Source organism: Folsomia candida, unplaced genomic scaffold (assembly GCF_002217175.1).
Source record: "Folsomia candida strain VU population unplaced genomic scaffold, ASM221717v1 Fcan01_Sc001, whole genome shotgun sequence".
Classification (NCBI taxonomy): Eukaryota; Metazoa; Arthropoda; class Collembola; order Entomobryomorpha; family Isotomidae; genus Folsomia; species Folsomia candida.
The window spans coordinates 21,176,070-21,192,151 of NW_019091193.1; the positions used below are offsets into that span (position 1 = coordinate 21,176,070).

Sequence of the window (16,082 nt, forward strand, 5' to 3'; positions counted from 1 at the left end):
AAAAGTATCGTTGGTGTTACATACACTCATGCATTTAAGAAATTCCATGGCTAAAAATGTGTAGAAAAACAATGTTGTCAATTTGTCATTTGATGCAATCATCAAAATGTTTACTCACTTCCTCTTTACACGGTATAAATAACATGCAAAAATATGCTAAGGTATGCAAAAATAATAACTTTGTCGAGCTCAAAGCCAAATTACATAAAACACGAACATTGTAGAAATAACAAAACGAAATGATTTGTTGACTTGGTTGGATGGGATTACGTCGATGCAAGTTCAAAGTTGATGAAATAAAACAAGGTCTGGATCTGGGGGGAACTAATTGTTGAAGCATAATTAATTATATCCGCACTCTTTTCTTGCTTGTACAGCAGAACGACCGACAGAATTTAAAAAATGCTGATATTGCACTAGATAAATAGCTTGTAAATATTATTCCACTGGGTGAATAATCATAATAATTATACGCATTCTTCTTTGCAAATATAACATAAAGTGCATATCACAACTTTTAGACTGACATTGACACCACAAGTTTTTGTATTAATAACAATTACAACACGTTCTCACACGCTCTTCTCAAATACGAAACAGAGTGGAAGCGAATACGAACTAATCCCTTAAGCCGTCTTCGTCTGCGAAAAAGTGACAATTAAATTGACAGAATCCCATTAATCCACTCGGATGAAATATAACTCTGTTAGACACAGAAACATGCGAATTAATTAGCAAATAATCAAGTCATAAATAAAGTACTGCAAAACAAACTACGTAATTTGACGGGAAGTGCAATGAATTATTAATTTTAAATTATGCTGTATGTGCAAGTATGTAAAGTGTACATTACGTAGTTCATTCATCTTCAGGTTACAGAGAGTTTGATAAAAGAGGTCAATCCGGTTAACAATAACTGCTTACTGTGCATACATATTTTTATACAAAAGTGTTTACGCGACTTCAAGAAACAAGTGGGGTAATTATTAAATCAGAGGTATTAAGTTATCAATATTAACGAATATGTAAATACTTGAGGAATATGTAGCGATCTGGAAAAGGTAATCAAGTGAGTTGTGCAAGAGACAACTGAAAACATGTATTCGGACGTCAACCTCCACTCGACGACAAAGTCAACCAAGTCGTCATCGCCAAATAGACAGACGCAGAGATACTTATCACATGGAAGCTATTACGTGATTTTTTTACAGCACATCAAGTATTGAGTGAGTACCGGTTTAGCGATTAACTTTAAGTGAGTAAACAAGGGAGCAGAATGATATTATAATTTCAAGCGAAAACAAGACAACAATTCGATGTGATTTTTAAAATGGTTTACATTTCATTGTTCTTCGAGTGCACGATCATGTTACAAGTTTCAATAAATTCATTGATTGGCCACTAATCAGCTCATTATTCAGCTAACTATTCATTGAATCAGCTTTAAATTAAACATGATTCAGGTACGAGTCTCATGGTGGCGCAGTCTAAAAACTACATTTTTAAATTATCCAACATAATCGTACAACACAAAAAAAAACGAGACGAGAACAAAACCGGTCGGAATTTTCCCAGTTTCAATTAACCACCACCAACACCACACTGCAATCTGAGTACCATATTCTAATGGAATATTAATGCTGATGCAAATTGACTCCTGGTCCTGACAACTTGATACACTGATAACTGCGTCTCATGACTTTTCTGGTTCACACAAGTTGACTCATTTTGTGTCACGTCATTTCATTTGTTAGATCTACATAGATTGCTTGTAAGGTAATAAAACAACTACGACTCGAAAGCTTTACATACAATATATTTATTACGGAAAGCATAATCATCATCGCACAGTTAGTTCGTTTATGAAAACTGCACAGCTAGGAAACAAGTAATTTATTGACCGTAAAACTTGTGAACTTTTCAGATTTCTAGTAATTTCAAGTTCATACCCCACGCAATCGTAACCTATTTAACCTAACCTTGATTATGCCAGTCATCACATGGATAAGCTTAAGTGGTTTGGATGCAGTAAACGCGGTACTAAGATTCATTTACAATTCAAATCAATTAAAACTAATCTCGTCCGCCCTTCACTAATTGGAATATAGAGCACTAATTACATTGTCAACTCAACCGAACATGTTAACGTCACACAAGTTTTAGTTGATTGATTGATGATAACCATATTTATAAACCGTCCGGATAAGACCGATCTATTTGCTTGCATGAACCTTTTATAAAAGCAACACATCCTAAACATTTATTGATAAGAATGATAAATCCACAGAAAGTCTGTAACAGTTATTCTGTAATTTTATTCTCTAAACTACAAGGTATCAAGGAAAGATATGCATTTGTTTACGTAAAATTTAATTTAGTTATATAATATCTAAATTGATGGAGAAATGCATGAAAAATTTCACGATGCAGAGTTTAAACAAAATTGGGATCTGTAAATATTTCTCTTTCCTGGTTAAACATTGATAGGAATAGATAGCAATAATGTCAGTATGCATATAATGTTTGGCTGGATGGATGGATGGATGGATGTGTACGTTGTAAAAACTTTCCAGTAAAGTTGGCGTAGATAGAAAGCAAACAATGAGCCATAAAATTTTTAAAAATCGGTAATTTTCATAAACTGAATTTACAACTTACAACATCTTTTGAACAACAACTTTGCCACATAATTCTTAAAAGTTGTGTTCATTAATCCACTTGCCTATCATCTTTAGCATCCAATCCCAATCCGTGTTCGGATAACATTTCAATATTGATTTATTTATCTCAACTCACGTTAAGTGAACCAAGCAGAGATCTGTTTATTTAATACCAAGATTGGTTGGATGTTGTTGGATCATCTCTGGTATGAAATGAAATGAGTAGAATCTATGTACACTAACTAAACTGAAACGTTGCTGCATGGGAGGAGGAGGAGGAAACATCGCCATTTGACTTGTTTGCACAGCACAATCAACATTGGCTCGGCTAATAATAAAGTAAACATGTCCAATTCAAACAAAACCACACCAAGCAACATGCCACCAGCTAGCCACCCATCATCGCCATCGTCGTCGTCCCCCCTTTACCTACAACAAACAAGCCAGCGTTCTTGGTTTTGTCGGATGTTCATGTTCCATCACTTTTACTCATTTGGATTCACTTTAGCTTCACCCCATCGTCTGTTTGCTCACCAACTTACTTGATTACACAATCGAAAATCAATGAGATGAGTATGTAATCAAAATCTTAGCTTCATGATTATTAGTATTGCCACAGTACGCCGAAAGCCTCGAATATCTCGTGGACTATATATTTTTGAGGAAATTTTGACCCCTTCTGCCCACCACACGCTTGGTCGTCTAAAATGTGTGGGAAGACCATATGCTGCTAATGTTCCGTGGTCCGAAATAGAAAAGAGTGACTGAATATCAATTTGCCGTCACTCACTCTCAATCTGAGGAAAATCAACCCTCAAAACCTTTATTAAGCAGCAGACCAGCAGCACCAGCCCATTCATTTGAAGGACCGACGTTCCTCCCTTATATTCCCCTATGCCACACTAAGGACCCTTTTGGCTTTGTTGAGGATTAGTGGACAAGGGGAAAAGGGTTGCTCCTGCTTCTACCCGTCCTAAATATTTAATTTACTTTACTGCTCCCCATAAACCCTCAATTTTAGGTAATCAACTCAACAGCAACGCAACCAAGGATGAAAAAGTATATGACTGGAGACTACAATGACCATGGATGGTGGTGTTTTGACGAGAAAGAACACTTGAGATTTGACACTTTCTACTTGGATGATGATGACCACACTATAATTCATGCCCGACCTGCTCAACAGATCTTTAACTACTCACAACAGGTTCAGTAAAGTGTGGTTGTGGCGTCAAATGTGTTTCCAAGAAATAAGGCCTAACAATTAAATCGAGGTCTTGTTAGGAAATGTCATGTGCGATATGACCCTATTGATGAGATGAGTCGCTCATGCACAGGGTTTCAGATCCAGTTTCAGGAAAAGGTACAACGGTCAGTATGTTCCCTAACTAAAACATGCCACTTATTTACACCGCTTCTCATCATAGTAATCTTTTATACACAGATGCATCCGTCCACCTCCAAATCATGAATTGACAAATCTTTTCCCTACACTTCAGACCAGTCATCAAGAAAAATGCATGTATTTTAATTCTTGTCATTACCCTTACACATCCCACAACCAATAAACGTTTCTCAATTAAGCCTCTTTCCCCGTCCCTTGTGTGTTTCACCCTTCAAAAATTCCACAAAGTGTTTACCCTATAGCGTGGCCCTGCTGCAGTGCATGGCTTCGTTGGAGGGTGGGTATAGACGATGGCTTGTTTGGATTATGTAAAAGTGGGGAAAGAGAATGACCAGTGGAGCGTGGTTCTCGGGCACAGAACGCCGGGGATGATCTGATGATTATGATGAAGAGATGAGATTCATGAACACAACACACCGAACAAATTCCCCTCCCAGTCCAATCCAGAAAAAAATTAGGGTCCGACTCCCTCTCCCCAATTCCTTCCTTATTCACACAGATGGAATAATAATGATAATGCCTTCTCACACAATGGATGGGTAACACTACCACCACTACTGCACCCCATGCAACTTGGTCCTGTGTGCTCTCGAGGGATGTTTGATGGATATATGCACAGCGTAAAAAATGGAGTGTGGAGAAAGACCTTAACTAACAACGAATAGAATAAATAAATCCCTTTTGGGCTGGGTCGTGACACGGTCATAAAACAGTTGGACACGGAGAAAATGTACGTTCTCGTTGAAGGAAAGGGAAAAGAAAATTGCGCAATTGTTGCTTGATTTTCCTCGGGATACGATTTACTACATTGTTCTAAGCCAGAGGAGATGTGAGATGATTCGATGAGGAAGTCGAAGGGTCCGTCGAGCCCTTGTGCTACCCCAGTGACTTGAATCCACGAAAGAACCAACGAGGACGGGACGGCGACACACAACAATGACACGCACGTTGGCAACTGCAACTGCCACCTTGATTTCTGGTGATTATTCATGAGTGGCCTGGGGATGAAGGAGGGTGAGCGAGCGAGTGAAATGAGATATTATTACATTAGGAATGAACTGATGACCAGAGGGATCTATGAGGATGCGGATGGATGGAGGGTCTCTTTCATGCCGTTCTATTTATTAAAATGGAGAATGGGGATCACAAAAGACCCTTTTTCATACGCAAACCCTCACCCTTGTCTCACCGACCAGAAGGCATTTGTTCAACCAAACTCTAAATGTTAAAAACTTGAAAAAATGAGGACCTACGAGTTGGATCATTTCATCTGATTCCTGTTTTATTTGTAACGTTTTAAAAATCAAGGGCTCAATAGAACGAGGGGTCTGAATGATGATGATGATGATGAGGCATTGTATGTAGGTTATGTGTGTAGTGGGTACTACTACTAGAAGAGAAGGAGACGATACAATTGGGGATTAAGGTTTCTGAATGGCTCACAAAGTTTTCAACCGTTGGACCACTGGGCTTTCCACCCAGCCGGAGGGATTTGGGGTACACTTCTACTCTGGTTGACATGACTTGTTCATGGATATCAAATGTATAATAAATAAAGAATTTCCGGTTCAGAATTTGGAACCAATGAGCTGTAAAAAGTAAATGTACGGAGACGAAATGGGGTAGAAAAATGAGAAATTATCACACTTTCTCTTGACAAATGAATGAGTGATTACTTTCCTCTGTAAAAACTTGCATCTCCGCCTACAATAAACTGCTTATAAGTAACAAACATCACAATAATTAAATAAGTGTTGTTCTTCCTTTTTTATACTTCTCTGGTGCAATTGTTACTGCTTCGAAAGTAAATGTGGCCATAAAACTTTCAGCATTTTAATAAATACACTCGTATACGTAGCCTCAACTGATATGGCTGCACGCACGTCCATTCGACTTATTGACTTTTCATTGATCCAACAATCACAAAAACATTGTCGTGCATAATTTATATTTAATCTTTGACTGGATGTACATAATATCATTTTCAGCTGTTTATCAATTTTACAACAATATAAACAACACATGAATAGCTCGGTAATGTACTCCGCTCCCAAATTCTGGAGTGGATATTTAAACGGAAAAATGCATACGGAAATGTATTTTTCGTGGTTTATTCTAAACCTAAAACAATTTCCGGAGGTTTTAGTTTTCACTTCCCTCTTCCCCAGGTTGAAGAGATTCACTGCGTAGAGTGGAGATAAGTAAGCAGACCGCAAAGGTCCATGCAGCATCTTTAAGGAGCAGCAGAAGCAGGATTATTTCGGCCTAAAAAGCATAAAGGGACGATTTAACTAATTTCCTGTCTTGTCCTCTCGTCGTTCCCCATGAATGACGAATTATATCCATCCCATGGTTCCATTAACAACCGTGACTAACACGAGCAGAACGAAGGGTGCAGTATCAAACATATACATTTGCAGCATAAAAGACCCTGAATAATAAGGTCCCGGTTTCCTTCCTAAATTAAGGGTTCCCTCAACTAATAATAATACAGCCTCTAAAACGACGACTGACTTTACTCCCTGGCTCGTTGGTTACTGCTCTTTATCAACTATTATAAAACGGTTCAAGGGCCTGGTAGGGTTGATTGCATTCATGTTGTTGCCTTATGGGAATTTGAGCATCAGGTTACAATGCATATGTACATAGGAGGAAAGTGAGGGGAGCAAGAAACTATGGAAGAGCCCTTGGGTTCCTTTCAGAGTCCCTTTTCAGTTTCCTTCCCGGAATCACAATTACTTGCCCATCCATCCATCCATATGGCACCAACCACTCGGACACATTTACAATGTACAATGAAACACCATGAAAACAAGAGCAACTCATAATAGCCGACGACAACACATAAGAATTGGAAGGGTCGGAATCCAAAAGAAATCCAAACAAACCAAGGGGGCCGGACTCGACCCTGCCCATTGTGCCCTGTTTCTCTACTCTGCTAAATTTGCATACATCTTGAGCATATTATTTAGAAATTCTTACCAAAAATGAGGAGCAAAAAACGTGCATACTCTTTGGTACCCATATTAAGAAGCGGTGCATGGTGGAAGCATAATAACACATACTCGTGGTCACTACTGGTTAACTTTATGTATTTCATGTTCGTCTATATCGTCGTAAAAAGAAAAGTTTACTCGTGTTCAACATGGTCATGAACATGACGCTCTGCTTGGAGTGCTTTGCGTGGTGGGGTGTGGATTGACGCCTCAACAAAGAAAAGTTAATCCTCATCCCAGACTTGGCTTGGTTGGATCTCTCTCGGAAAGCTAAATATGGAATCTTGGGACGTCTGGTCGAAAACAGAAGGGTAAGCACATTTACATTTGGTGGTTGATAATAATGAAACAGTAGATCAAGCAAGATGATGATGATGTCGTCGTCCTGGCTCCTTGATGGGCATGAGGAGCAGACAACCCATATAAATCAATCAAAATAAAACCAAATTCGGCGTGTTATTGCGATTTCTGGTGATTTGACTTCTGCACCCCAATCTTATTTATGACCTTTGCCTACTTGGAGGATGAAATGAGATTATATTAACGAGTGAATTTTAACGTTGAAGTCCTTTGCGTACAAAGTTTAGCTTTTTGCACCCGACATGATAATAAATCTAGTTATCAGTAATAAGTGCATGTTGCATTCAATTTCTTTTCCCATTAATCCAATTCTTAGCTTCCATTCGCATGCATGCATATATATTGGTCGTGTAGAGGAAGGAAATAAAAATGCATGGCGTTCATGACAATGGGTGGGAGGCACGAACAGCTAAAGTAGAAATGACATTGATCGTGATATCGTTACGACGAGTTTGTCATGGCGTCTGCATTGTGCATGTAGATAGGCGATGGCTGATATGAACGTAACAAAGATTCGGATCACCCTCGCTGGTCTACCCCGTATTCTGCTTAATACGCCAGAAAAGGTGTACTCGTTTAGTTATACGTGTACACATGTAGATACAACAGTTGGGCTCACACAGAGGGACAAATAAAATAAAATTCTGTGTCATTATATTCATTCACTAAGCTACGACAACATAACTCACTCACCCACCCTTTATTTTATTCAGTTTTATGGTGGGCGAGAGAGATGTGTCATGACATGAGATAAAAGACCGGTAGGTATATCGAGAAGGCACCAAAGCGTGGCGTGGATAATCACCACCACCACCAAAACCCGGAATTGAATTACTAAATTGTCACTATGCATGCGATCTTCTAAATCGCCCAAGATAAGGTGTTTCAAACTATCACCACAACTAGAATAAGTAGAAGCACATTCGTATTATTTTTGTTTCATGGGTATGATATTAATACAAAATTGAATCGTAAATGAGAGTAATAAAACTGAACCTCAAACTACTTGTTAAAGTAACTCCTAATCTGGCCTGAATTTTGCGGGGTTTCAATAAGATGTGAAAATTACTTATTTTAAACATCACCTAAAAGGTTCAAAAACTTGTCGATTTCTTTGTGTAGTTTTCTTAACATTGACGGTGATTTGAGCTCTATGGTTAGAAACTGGTAAGTTTTCTCGACCACCGAATATTTATCTACTAGATGCACAATCCGGGTGAAACTAGTAACCCGCACAATAATTGACAATAACAAATTTTATCTTCACCATATTGAACAATTTGTACCAAGTGAAGCTGTCAAGACTTGGAAATACCATATTTTAATTACACAGCGTGCATTCTGCATAACAAAGACTGTAATCCGATAAAAGGCTGGTCAAGTCTTGTTTCACCACATAAATACGTTCATAGATTGGGGGATAATAAGGGGATATGGGTACTAGATCAGAAGAGGAAAAAACAAAACCGCAACTAAATAGTATCAAATTCTCTTTGGGTTTCAACTCCCGAGAGATAAAAGAAAGACTGACGATCGAACCATCGCTTATTTATTGAACAATCCAATTTGAAAGTAAATAAATAAGAGTAGCCACCACATCGGCAAGAACGCAATGAAAGAGCGAATCTAACCAGCGTCATTCAAAATCACTCATGCGTCGATCAAATCTAAATCAAGATATCGAATAATAATAATCTTCTCATCAGCAAAGAGATAAAAAAAACTTGATATCAAACCATCTTTCGTTATACTCTACTTCTTATTGCATAACAATTTCAAGAAGTGCATGCATGCTATTAGATTCATGATCTTGAGGAAGGTGATGGACCATCCCCAGTCAACCAGCCATATTCTTGTATAATCCCAGCACCACAGGAAGGTAACAAGAACAGCAAGAATTTAAATTGCAGTTTCGCACTGGTAACAAAATCAACAGAAAAGTGTGATACATACGTGCAATCGCATTAACGGTTCCTACTTAAATAGATACATGTACAAATCTTGTAATTTTCCATGAAACCAGAACCGTCGGTGTCGGGGTAAGTTTCTTTTGACAGTAGTGTGAACATTTTGATAAGGTTTGTATTGATAAAGTATTGATTATATTGATTTACTCTCAATAATTATACAAACAATCAACAAGTTCGGCACCTTTGAAAAGGATAATCTAGTAAAAATTAGTGACGCATGAGTTCTTACCTGTTTGTGCATTTCAACGTTCAGGCCATACGACATCTCGTAATACTGCAATATATTAAATCCATTTATTAGTAAATGTTTAATACAATCTCAATTAGCTTTATGATAGATAACTGCAAAGATTCTGTGACAATTTTATCACTGTAATTTAAATAGCCGTATGACACATATATCGTTATCCATAGTTCTGAAAATACATGTAAGTACTTTTGCAGATAAAGAATAAATTTGAATTAAGTGACGCATTAATCACACGTATGTATGTAAATATGTATCGGTGTTAACTGATTGACGCCTGCACATCTCACAATAAGTTTTATTAAAATATTAAATTAAAACTACATTTTATGAATCTTATTAGAAAAAACTCCCATAATTAATTAGCCGGCTAGCTCATAAAACAATAAAATTATCAAACAATGAGTCATCAAACCCTCATCAAACAAAAAAAAACGATCGCATCATTCATCAAATGAAAAAATCGTTCAGCGCAATGAATTTAAAACTCAATACGTGTGCTTATCTGTACCGTTTATAAACGATGATACAAACAAACCTATGTAAAAACGATAGCAATCTGACAGATAGGGGGCTTGTTATTATTTCGTGGACATTACTAAATAATAGTAATGTGTAGAGAATTTCATTGAAATTGTACGACTCGCCCAAAAGAATGAAGCGTGAATACGATAAAGAATACACGCATGTACATATTTCCTACATGGTACATACGACAAAAAATACGGCATTTGTATGCATGTGTACACTGGGCAGTGCAAATTAACATAGTAAAAGTTCGGTCATTATAATTATCTGGTGTGTGTTGCAATTAAAATTGTAACAAATTCAGTGAAATTTTTGCAAGCACAATGACTTCAATTAAGCCAAACGCAAATAAAATCAGCCAACCCATCACGATGCTATCAAACTTTGCAATTAACGTATCAATGCAAAAAATGTAACGTTAAATGGCGGCTGATGTTACAACCACAGGTTCATTGTTTGACTGACAGGCAAAATTTAGTTCAACTTTAATGAAATATCCATTCATGACTATTCTTGAAAGTGACTGACACAAAATCAGAAGATATAACTTATTTAAGTGCATACAAACAACGACTCGAGAATTTCGCGTCATAACAAGCATCAAGATTATTGCCAATATTTTTTCACGAGAGATTTGTGTAAACTAGGCGAATGCTCCAAAACCGTTGACCGGCTTAAACCAAGAAAAACGAGGATTATTTAAGTGCTTACCATAACATAATGTCTTTGCATCTCGGTCTTCTCTGATGAAATTTTCTCACACTCCAATTTGATCCTGGAAGCAAACAAATTACATTAGAAATTAATTACCTGTCAATTAAAACAATTATAATAAAATCCGGTAAACGTTTACACGTTGTTATTAACTTTTGTACAACGAAACAAAGTTGTTCGTCTCTGCAGATAATTTAAAACTACCCATCAATCAACATAACCATTTATTCACTCAATTTACAAGTTCCGCATTTTCCGCAGTTGAATGTCCTGTCTGTCATGTTGAATATTTACTGTGCCGTCGTCTGCGTGGACCAACCAGTAGCTAAATAACAACCAGTTATACGACAGAGCATCATAATTTACACATGAATATTTCCCACACTGTAAAATCACATCACGACAAGACACCTCGGTTGTTGGGTTTTGTGAAAAACCTAAATTTTTAATATTACATCACGACTAAAAAGTGATCTGACTTTTATCTCGGCAAATCGGACGAAAAGAGTGAGCAGTAAGCACAATCAACTTCTTGGTCGGCTCGCATGATGCTACACGATGCAAGTCACGAATCCATACATACACATAGTTGATTGTCTTCTTGTTTCATCTTCATCATGCAGTGATGCGTGAAATTAATTCTCGACAGGAATTGATGCAGGGTAAAGCTTGAGTTGCAAATTTTTTAGCGCAAACCACCAATCAACCAAATTATTGAAATGATAGTTTAGGGAATTCATTAAAATTATATCTGTTGCAATCCTTATTTTTTGCGCCCTAGTAAAGTGAAGAAGAAGAAAGCCAGTAAGGTTGTAAATTATGCAGATGATTAAATTAGGCCCAGTTTGCCCATTTATTAGAGTTCTCTTCCGAAATGGCTGTTACATACATCAATAAATATGTAAGTGCACATTTATTTATATCAGTTTGTGTATGTATCACTTCAATCGCAAGTATTTGGTTACAATTTTGGCTAAATACATGTCATTAAACTACGACTGCAATAGGTCAGTAATCGTCTCATTTTTTGCTCAACAACATTCTGAGTTGGCAGAATTACAAACGTTGCAAAATTCTAAAAAAATATGCATTAAAATAACCACAATAATCCTGTCATTACTTATCCAAACTATGTATATGCACGTATGAATGACGTAACATTTAGATATGTGCAAGTATGTATTTGCCCACTAATCCTTTCATCCACCAGTTTTGTATGTGTAACAATATCACCAACATCGACCCCAACCATCCATTCCATTCGCCATCTTTATGAGGAAGGGAGACAAAACCGCAAAAACAAAGTGAAGCCAAACCAACACCAACGCCAAGGGAATCTCCTCTGAGGATTGAGGATGAAAATTTCTGTTGGAAGTGGAAATGCAATTGAGTTTGAGTTCAGTTTTAGCATTTTGTGCGTCGTGAAAGCCCACAACGACCACGAAACCACTGGTAGGGCTACTACAACCTATGACGATGAGGACGACGACGACTGTGTAACCAGACCGAGAGGAGATGAGAGAGAAGTGATATCCATCCATTCACTCCCCACACACACCGCAACCGCAGGACAGGCCTGAATCTAGAGTTTAGTTTAGTCTTATAAATCTAATGACACGACACGATTAGGACAGCCAGGACAGTTTCTGCTGCTTCAACTCGGTGGTTTGAAACATAGTAAACCGCAGCAGCACACAGAGGAGCGAGGGAAAATATGAGGACGATAGTTGTTTTACACACTCACCTCCTAAATACGACAGATAGGTGGGTGGGGTGGTTTGGCTTGGTTTTGGCTGGAATTTGCTTGTCTAGTTCCTTGGTTGTTTCGTGGTTCATGGTTTGGAAGGTTTCGATATCAACATTACATCACCTTGTGGATTTCTATGAACACTAGCACCTCTGGGCTGAGAAAATATCTCTATCCTATCCACAAACAGGGGATGGATAATATGCACGAGTCGTAGAGTGGAGAAAGCAAACAAGCTATTTAGCTTTCAAAACCCAAGTTTGCTGTTGCCCCATAAAATGCAAAGCACAACTACAAAATTCATGTACATAATTAAAAATGGAAACATGCATTCAATAATCGTACTCATAATACCGGATGAACTTTCTCCAGACAAATTTACTAAATCCTCTCAAACAAAGTTCGGAAGAAACTTTGTTTGGGAGACTCAACTCACGCCGCGACAGTCAACAGTTTCATGCATAGTTACGTATATACGAATCGTCCAAGAAGGGGAAGGCCTACGTATGTCGTGTACTATTTAGTTTGGTACTTTGCACTTTAGTTCGTTGGCACTATCTGTTTCGCCTTCTCTCCTCGGTCTCCCCCTTCTCGAGCTGTCTCTTGATAGGAAAAGACCACGAGCTCTCGTCCACGACCTGACCACAACCGCAACTTCCACAACCACTTGAACTCGCACAATTTCAAACTCAACTTTGGATATTTATATAAAGGACTTCTCATCGCATTTTCGATTCGTTCATGCTTCCGCGACTCATCTCTTCAAATTAGTGTGTGAAACTTTTTTTTGCCGTTTATGCGTATCTCATCCATGCTTCATTTTGCAATACACATCACAACCCTTTAACAAAGCCATCCTGTGTGAAAAATGGGTTGCATGGAGTGAACAAGGCTGCTACTCTGCCTCTTTTTCTCTGTTGTGCATTTTTTTCAGCAAAATTGTACGAAAACGGACCAACCTAAACCACCCAAGCGTATCACCCAAGCCGAACTAATCCTTCTTGGTTCCCCTGCTTGTTCCATTTGATGAGTTACATTTCGTCCATACAAACAATAGGGAACAATGCGGCATTGATCTTGTGAGGAGATTAACAAAACAGAGTGAGCCTCATCAGATACATCGTCGCGGCGCTGCGGTGGGGGTAGCAGGAGGAGTAAAAGTATTTAGATTGTCAAATCGTATCATAAGCCAAACAAACCGCCCACGAACGCCAGGAAGGAGGAAGGAAAGAATAAAAATAAGATTGCTCTGGAATACGAAGGAGGAAAAGTGGGAGCGAGTTGGCTGGTGAACTGCTGCGTCCAGCGCCAGAGAGGCAGGTCACGCTCCACCCGGCTGTGACCGCCCATACCGACCGTGACGCTATCTCAAGACAAGGAGACGCGATGACGATGACGCTGGTGATGGAACTATGGAACGCATCACAGACTTTCCTGTCCTTGGTTGGTTCCCTTCTCTCGAGTTCAAGAAAGCTGTGTCGGGTGGTGGATAAGAAGGCATAAAAAGAACTCGAGCACAGAATACAATTTCAATTTGCATCTTGAATGAAACAACATTACGCGAGTAGTAGTGATGGTGCACTCTTTGTGATTAAATGATCAAGTTGGAGAGTGTGCATGAGAGTGCGATAAATGATAATTCAGCTAAAAATTATTATTTTTCATTTACAAACACATTCAAGTCAGTTGAGCTTGACATGAAAGCAATCAAATGAAGCAAGTCGACTGCGGCTCTTTTCCATTTTTTCTCGTCAAGATACGAGGCAAAAAAGTGATCTTGCTTGGCAATCCAATAACCATCCCTCCACCCTCAAATGGAGTATGGCACCGCATGCATGCATCCAACTCAATTGACCGACAGCTCATTACTGCTGCATTAAAAGAGTTGCATTATTTGTAATTTAATACGCATTAACAACAAAAAAAACATGTTGGTGCTTAAAATCATCATCATCTCGGAGGGATTATTTTATTACGATCCTTGGATGATTAAACTTTCAACTTTGATAATCTTTCTGTTGGATAAATTCTCCATTAAACCTCGACCAACTCGGCGTAAGACATAAGGCTGAGAGCGAGAGAGGTGTCAATTCAGTCGGATAAGGAGAAACAACCAAGACGACACGCAAACATAGGGATAGATACATACACAACACATACCGCAACATTGGTGTAGGAGGAAGATGAGGGTTTAATAACTCCAGTGGGCCTCCAACAACAATAACCGCAGGAGAAAGAGATACCAAGCAGTGACCAAACCATTTACATTGTACTGCACACTACATCACAATACAATTACAATTTACATGCTAATCCAATCTTGAGAGAGATTTTTTGTCGACTGCTTTAGAGAGCTGCTGACGATGGATGGAGGTACTCCTCTCTCGAGCTTGCCCACCTCCACCACCATCAACAAGCTATCTCAAATCACTATCTAACTAAACTCACTTAACAATGCAACAATTGACTGGAGGAGTTGAGTAAATTTGGTGAGTAGACAAAAAACCAGAGATGGACAAACCACGAAGATGACGACGTTGAACTCCGGAGCGCTCAAATCCATCACGGCGTTATTGTTCTGTTATTATTACTCCTCAATGTATGCATCCTCTGAAATGTAAACTCGTTTCTTCTCCTGGAATTCCTACCTTATTGGCTCACTCTCACCACAAACATGGACAAAGTCTACTTTTTTTTTTACAGAAGTGAAACACATTTGTGCCAGCAATAAGAGTAACAATTAAGTCTGGAATGATCTCTTCTTCCTTTTTTCGATAATTAAATTAGACAAAAGCAGACACGCCTTACTTTATACAATTATTATTTTGCTATCACCGAACTTCATATGTCATTCAATTTACAAATTGGTTTGATATAAAAAACATGGTAAAATCTTCAACGAGTCGTCGTGGGTTAAGAAGAATGCACTAACCTCCTAGGAAAAATGGTAGTTGAACATTGAGCTATTTATGCATTCGGGGTATATATTATTGAACAATTTTAATTGGAATTTGCACTGGAATTTATTCGCACATCTTATCTAGATCGCTGTAGGTATAGCCCACTGCGAAAATTGTATATGATTTGCATAAGACTCCAGGCAATCTGCACAAGGCTAAATATTTATAAGACAAAAAAGTCTCACTTCAACTCGACGATGGAGAGAATGCTCGTAAATAAGTCGGAGATGCTTACGCAACTTGCAAAAAAATTCGCGGAAATAAATATAATAAACGAATGGTCTTGTAAAAAAAATACCGGAGTAGGTTGTCCAACTGAATTATTTCAGCCCCTTTTGGTGACATAATTTCATGATGATCAAGAAGAGGCCAGCAAGTATTTACCCATTATCTGCACATCTATTTCCAACTCCTGCCTGCTATGAACAAGTCTATCTGGACGACTGTGTACATAGATTTCACTCCTTATGACTTATTCATGAATGGCGTTCACAA

The 16,082-nt window shown here is 38.3% G+C and overlaps 1 protein-coding gene across 3 annotated transcripts in view; it reads right to left on the reverse strand.

Moving 5' to 3' along the window:
* Positions 1 to 16,082, reverse strand: part of LOC110863355 (protein groucho) — a 30,476-nt gene that overhangs the window by 7,339 nt on the left and 7,055 nt on the right. For all 3 annotated transcript variants that reach the window (XM_022112639.2, XM_022112638.2, XM_035846912.1), the window contains 2 exons: positions 10,878 to 10,941; positions 9,621 to 9,665 (listed from right to left, as the gene is read on the reverse strand). In XM_022112639.2, coding sequence (XP_021968331.1) covers positions 9,621 to 9,665; positions 10,878 to 10,941 — 109 coding nt within the window. The remainder of the gene's footprint in view (positions 1 to 9,620; positions 9,666 to 10,877; positions 10,942 to 16,082) is intronic.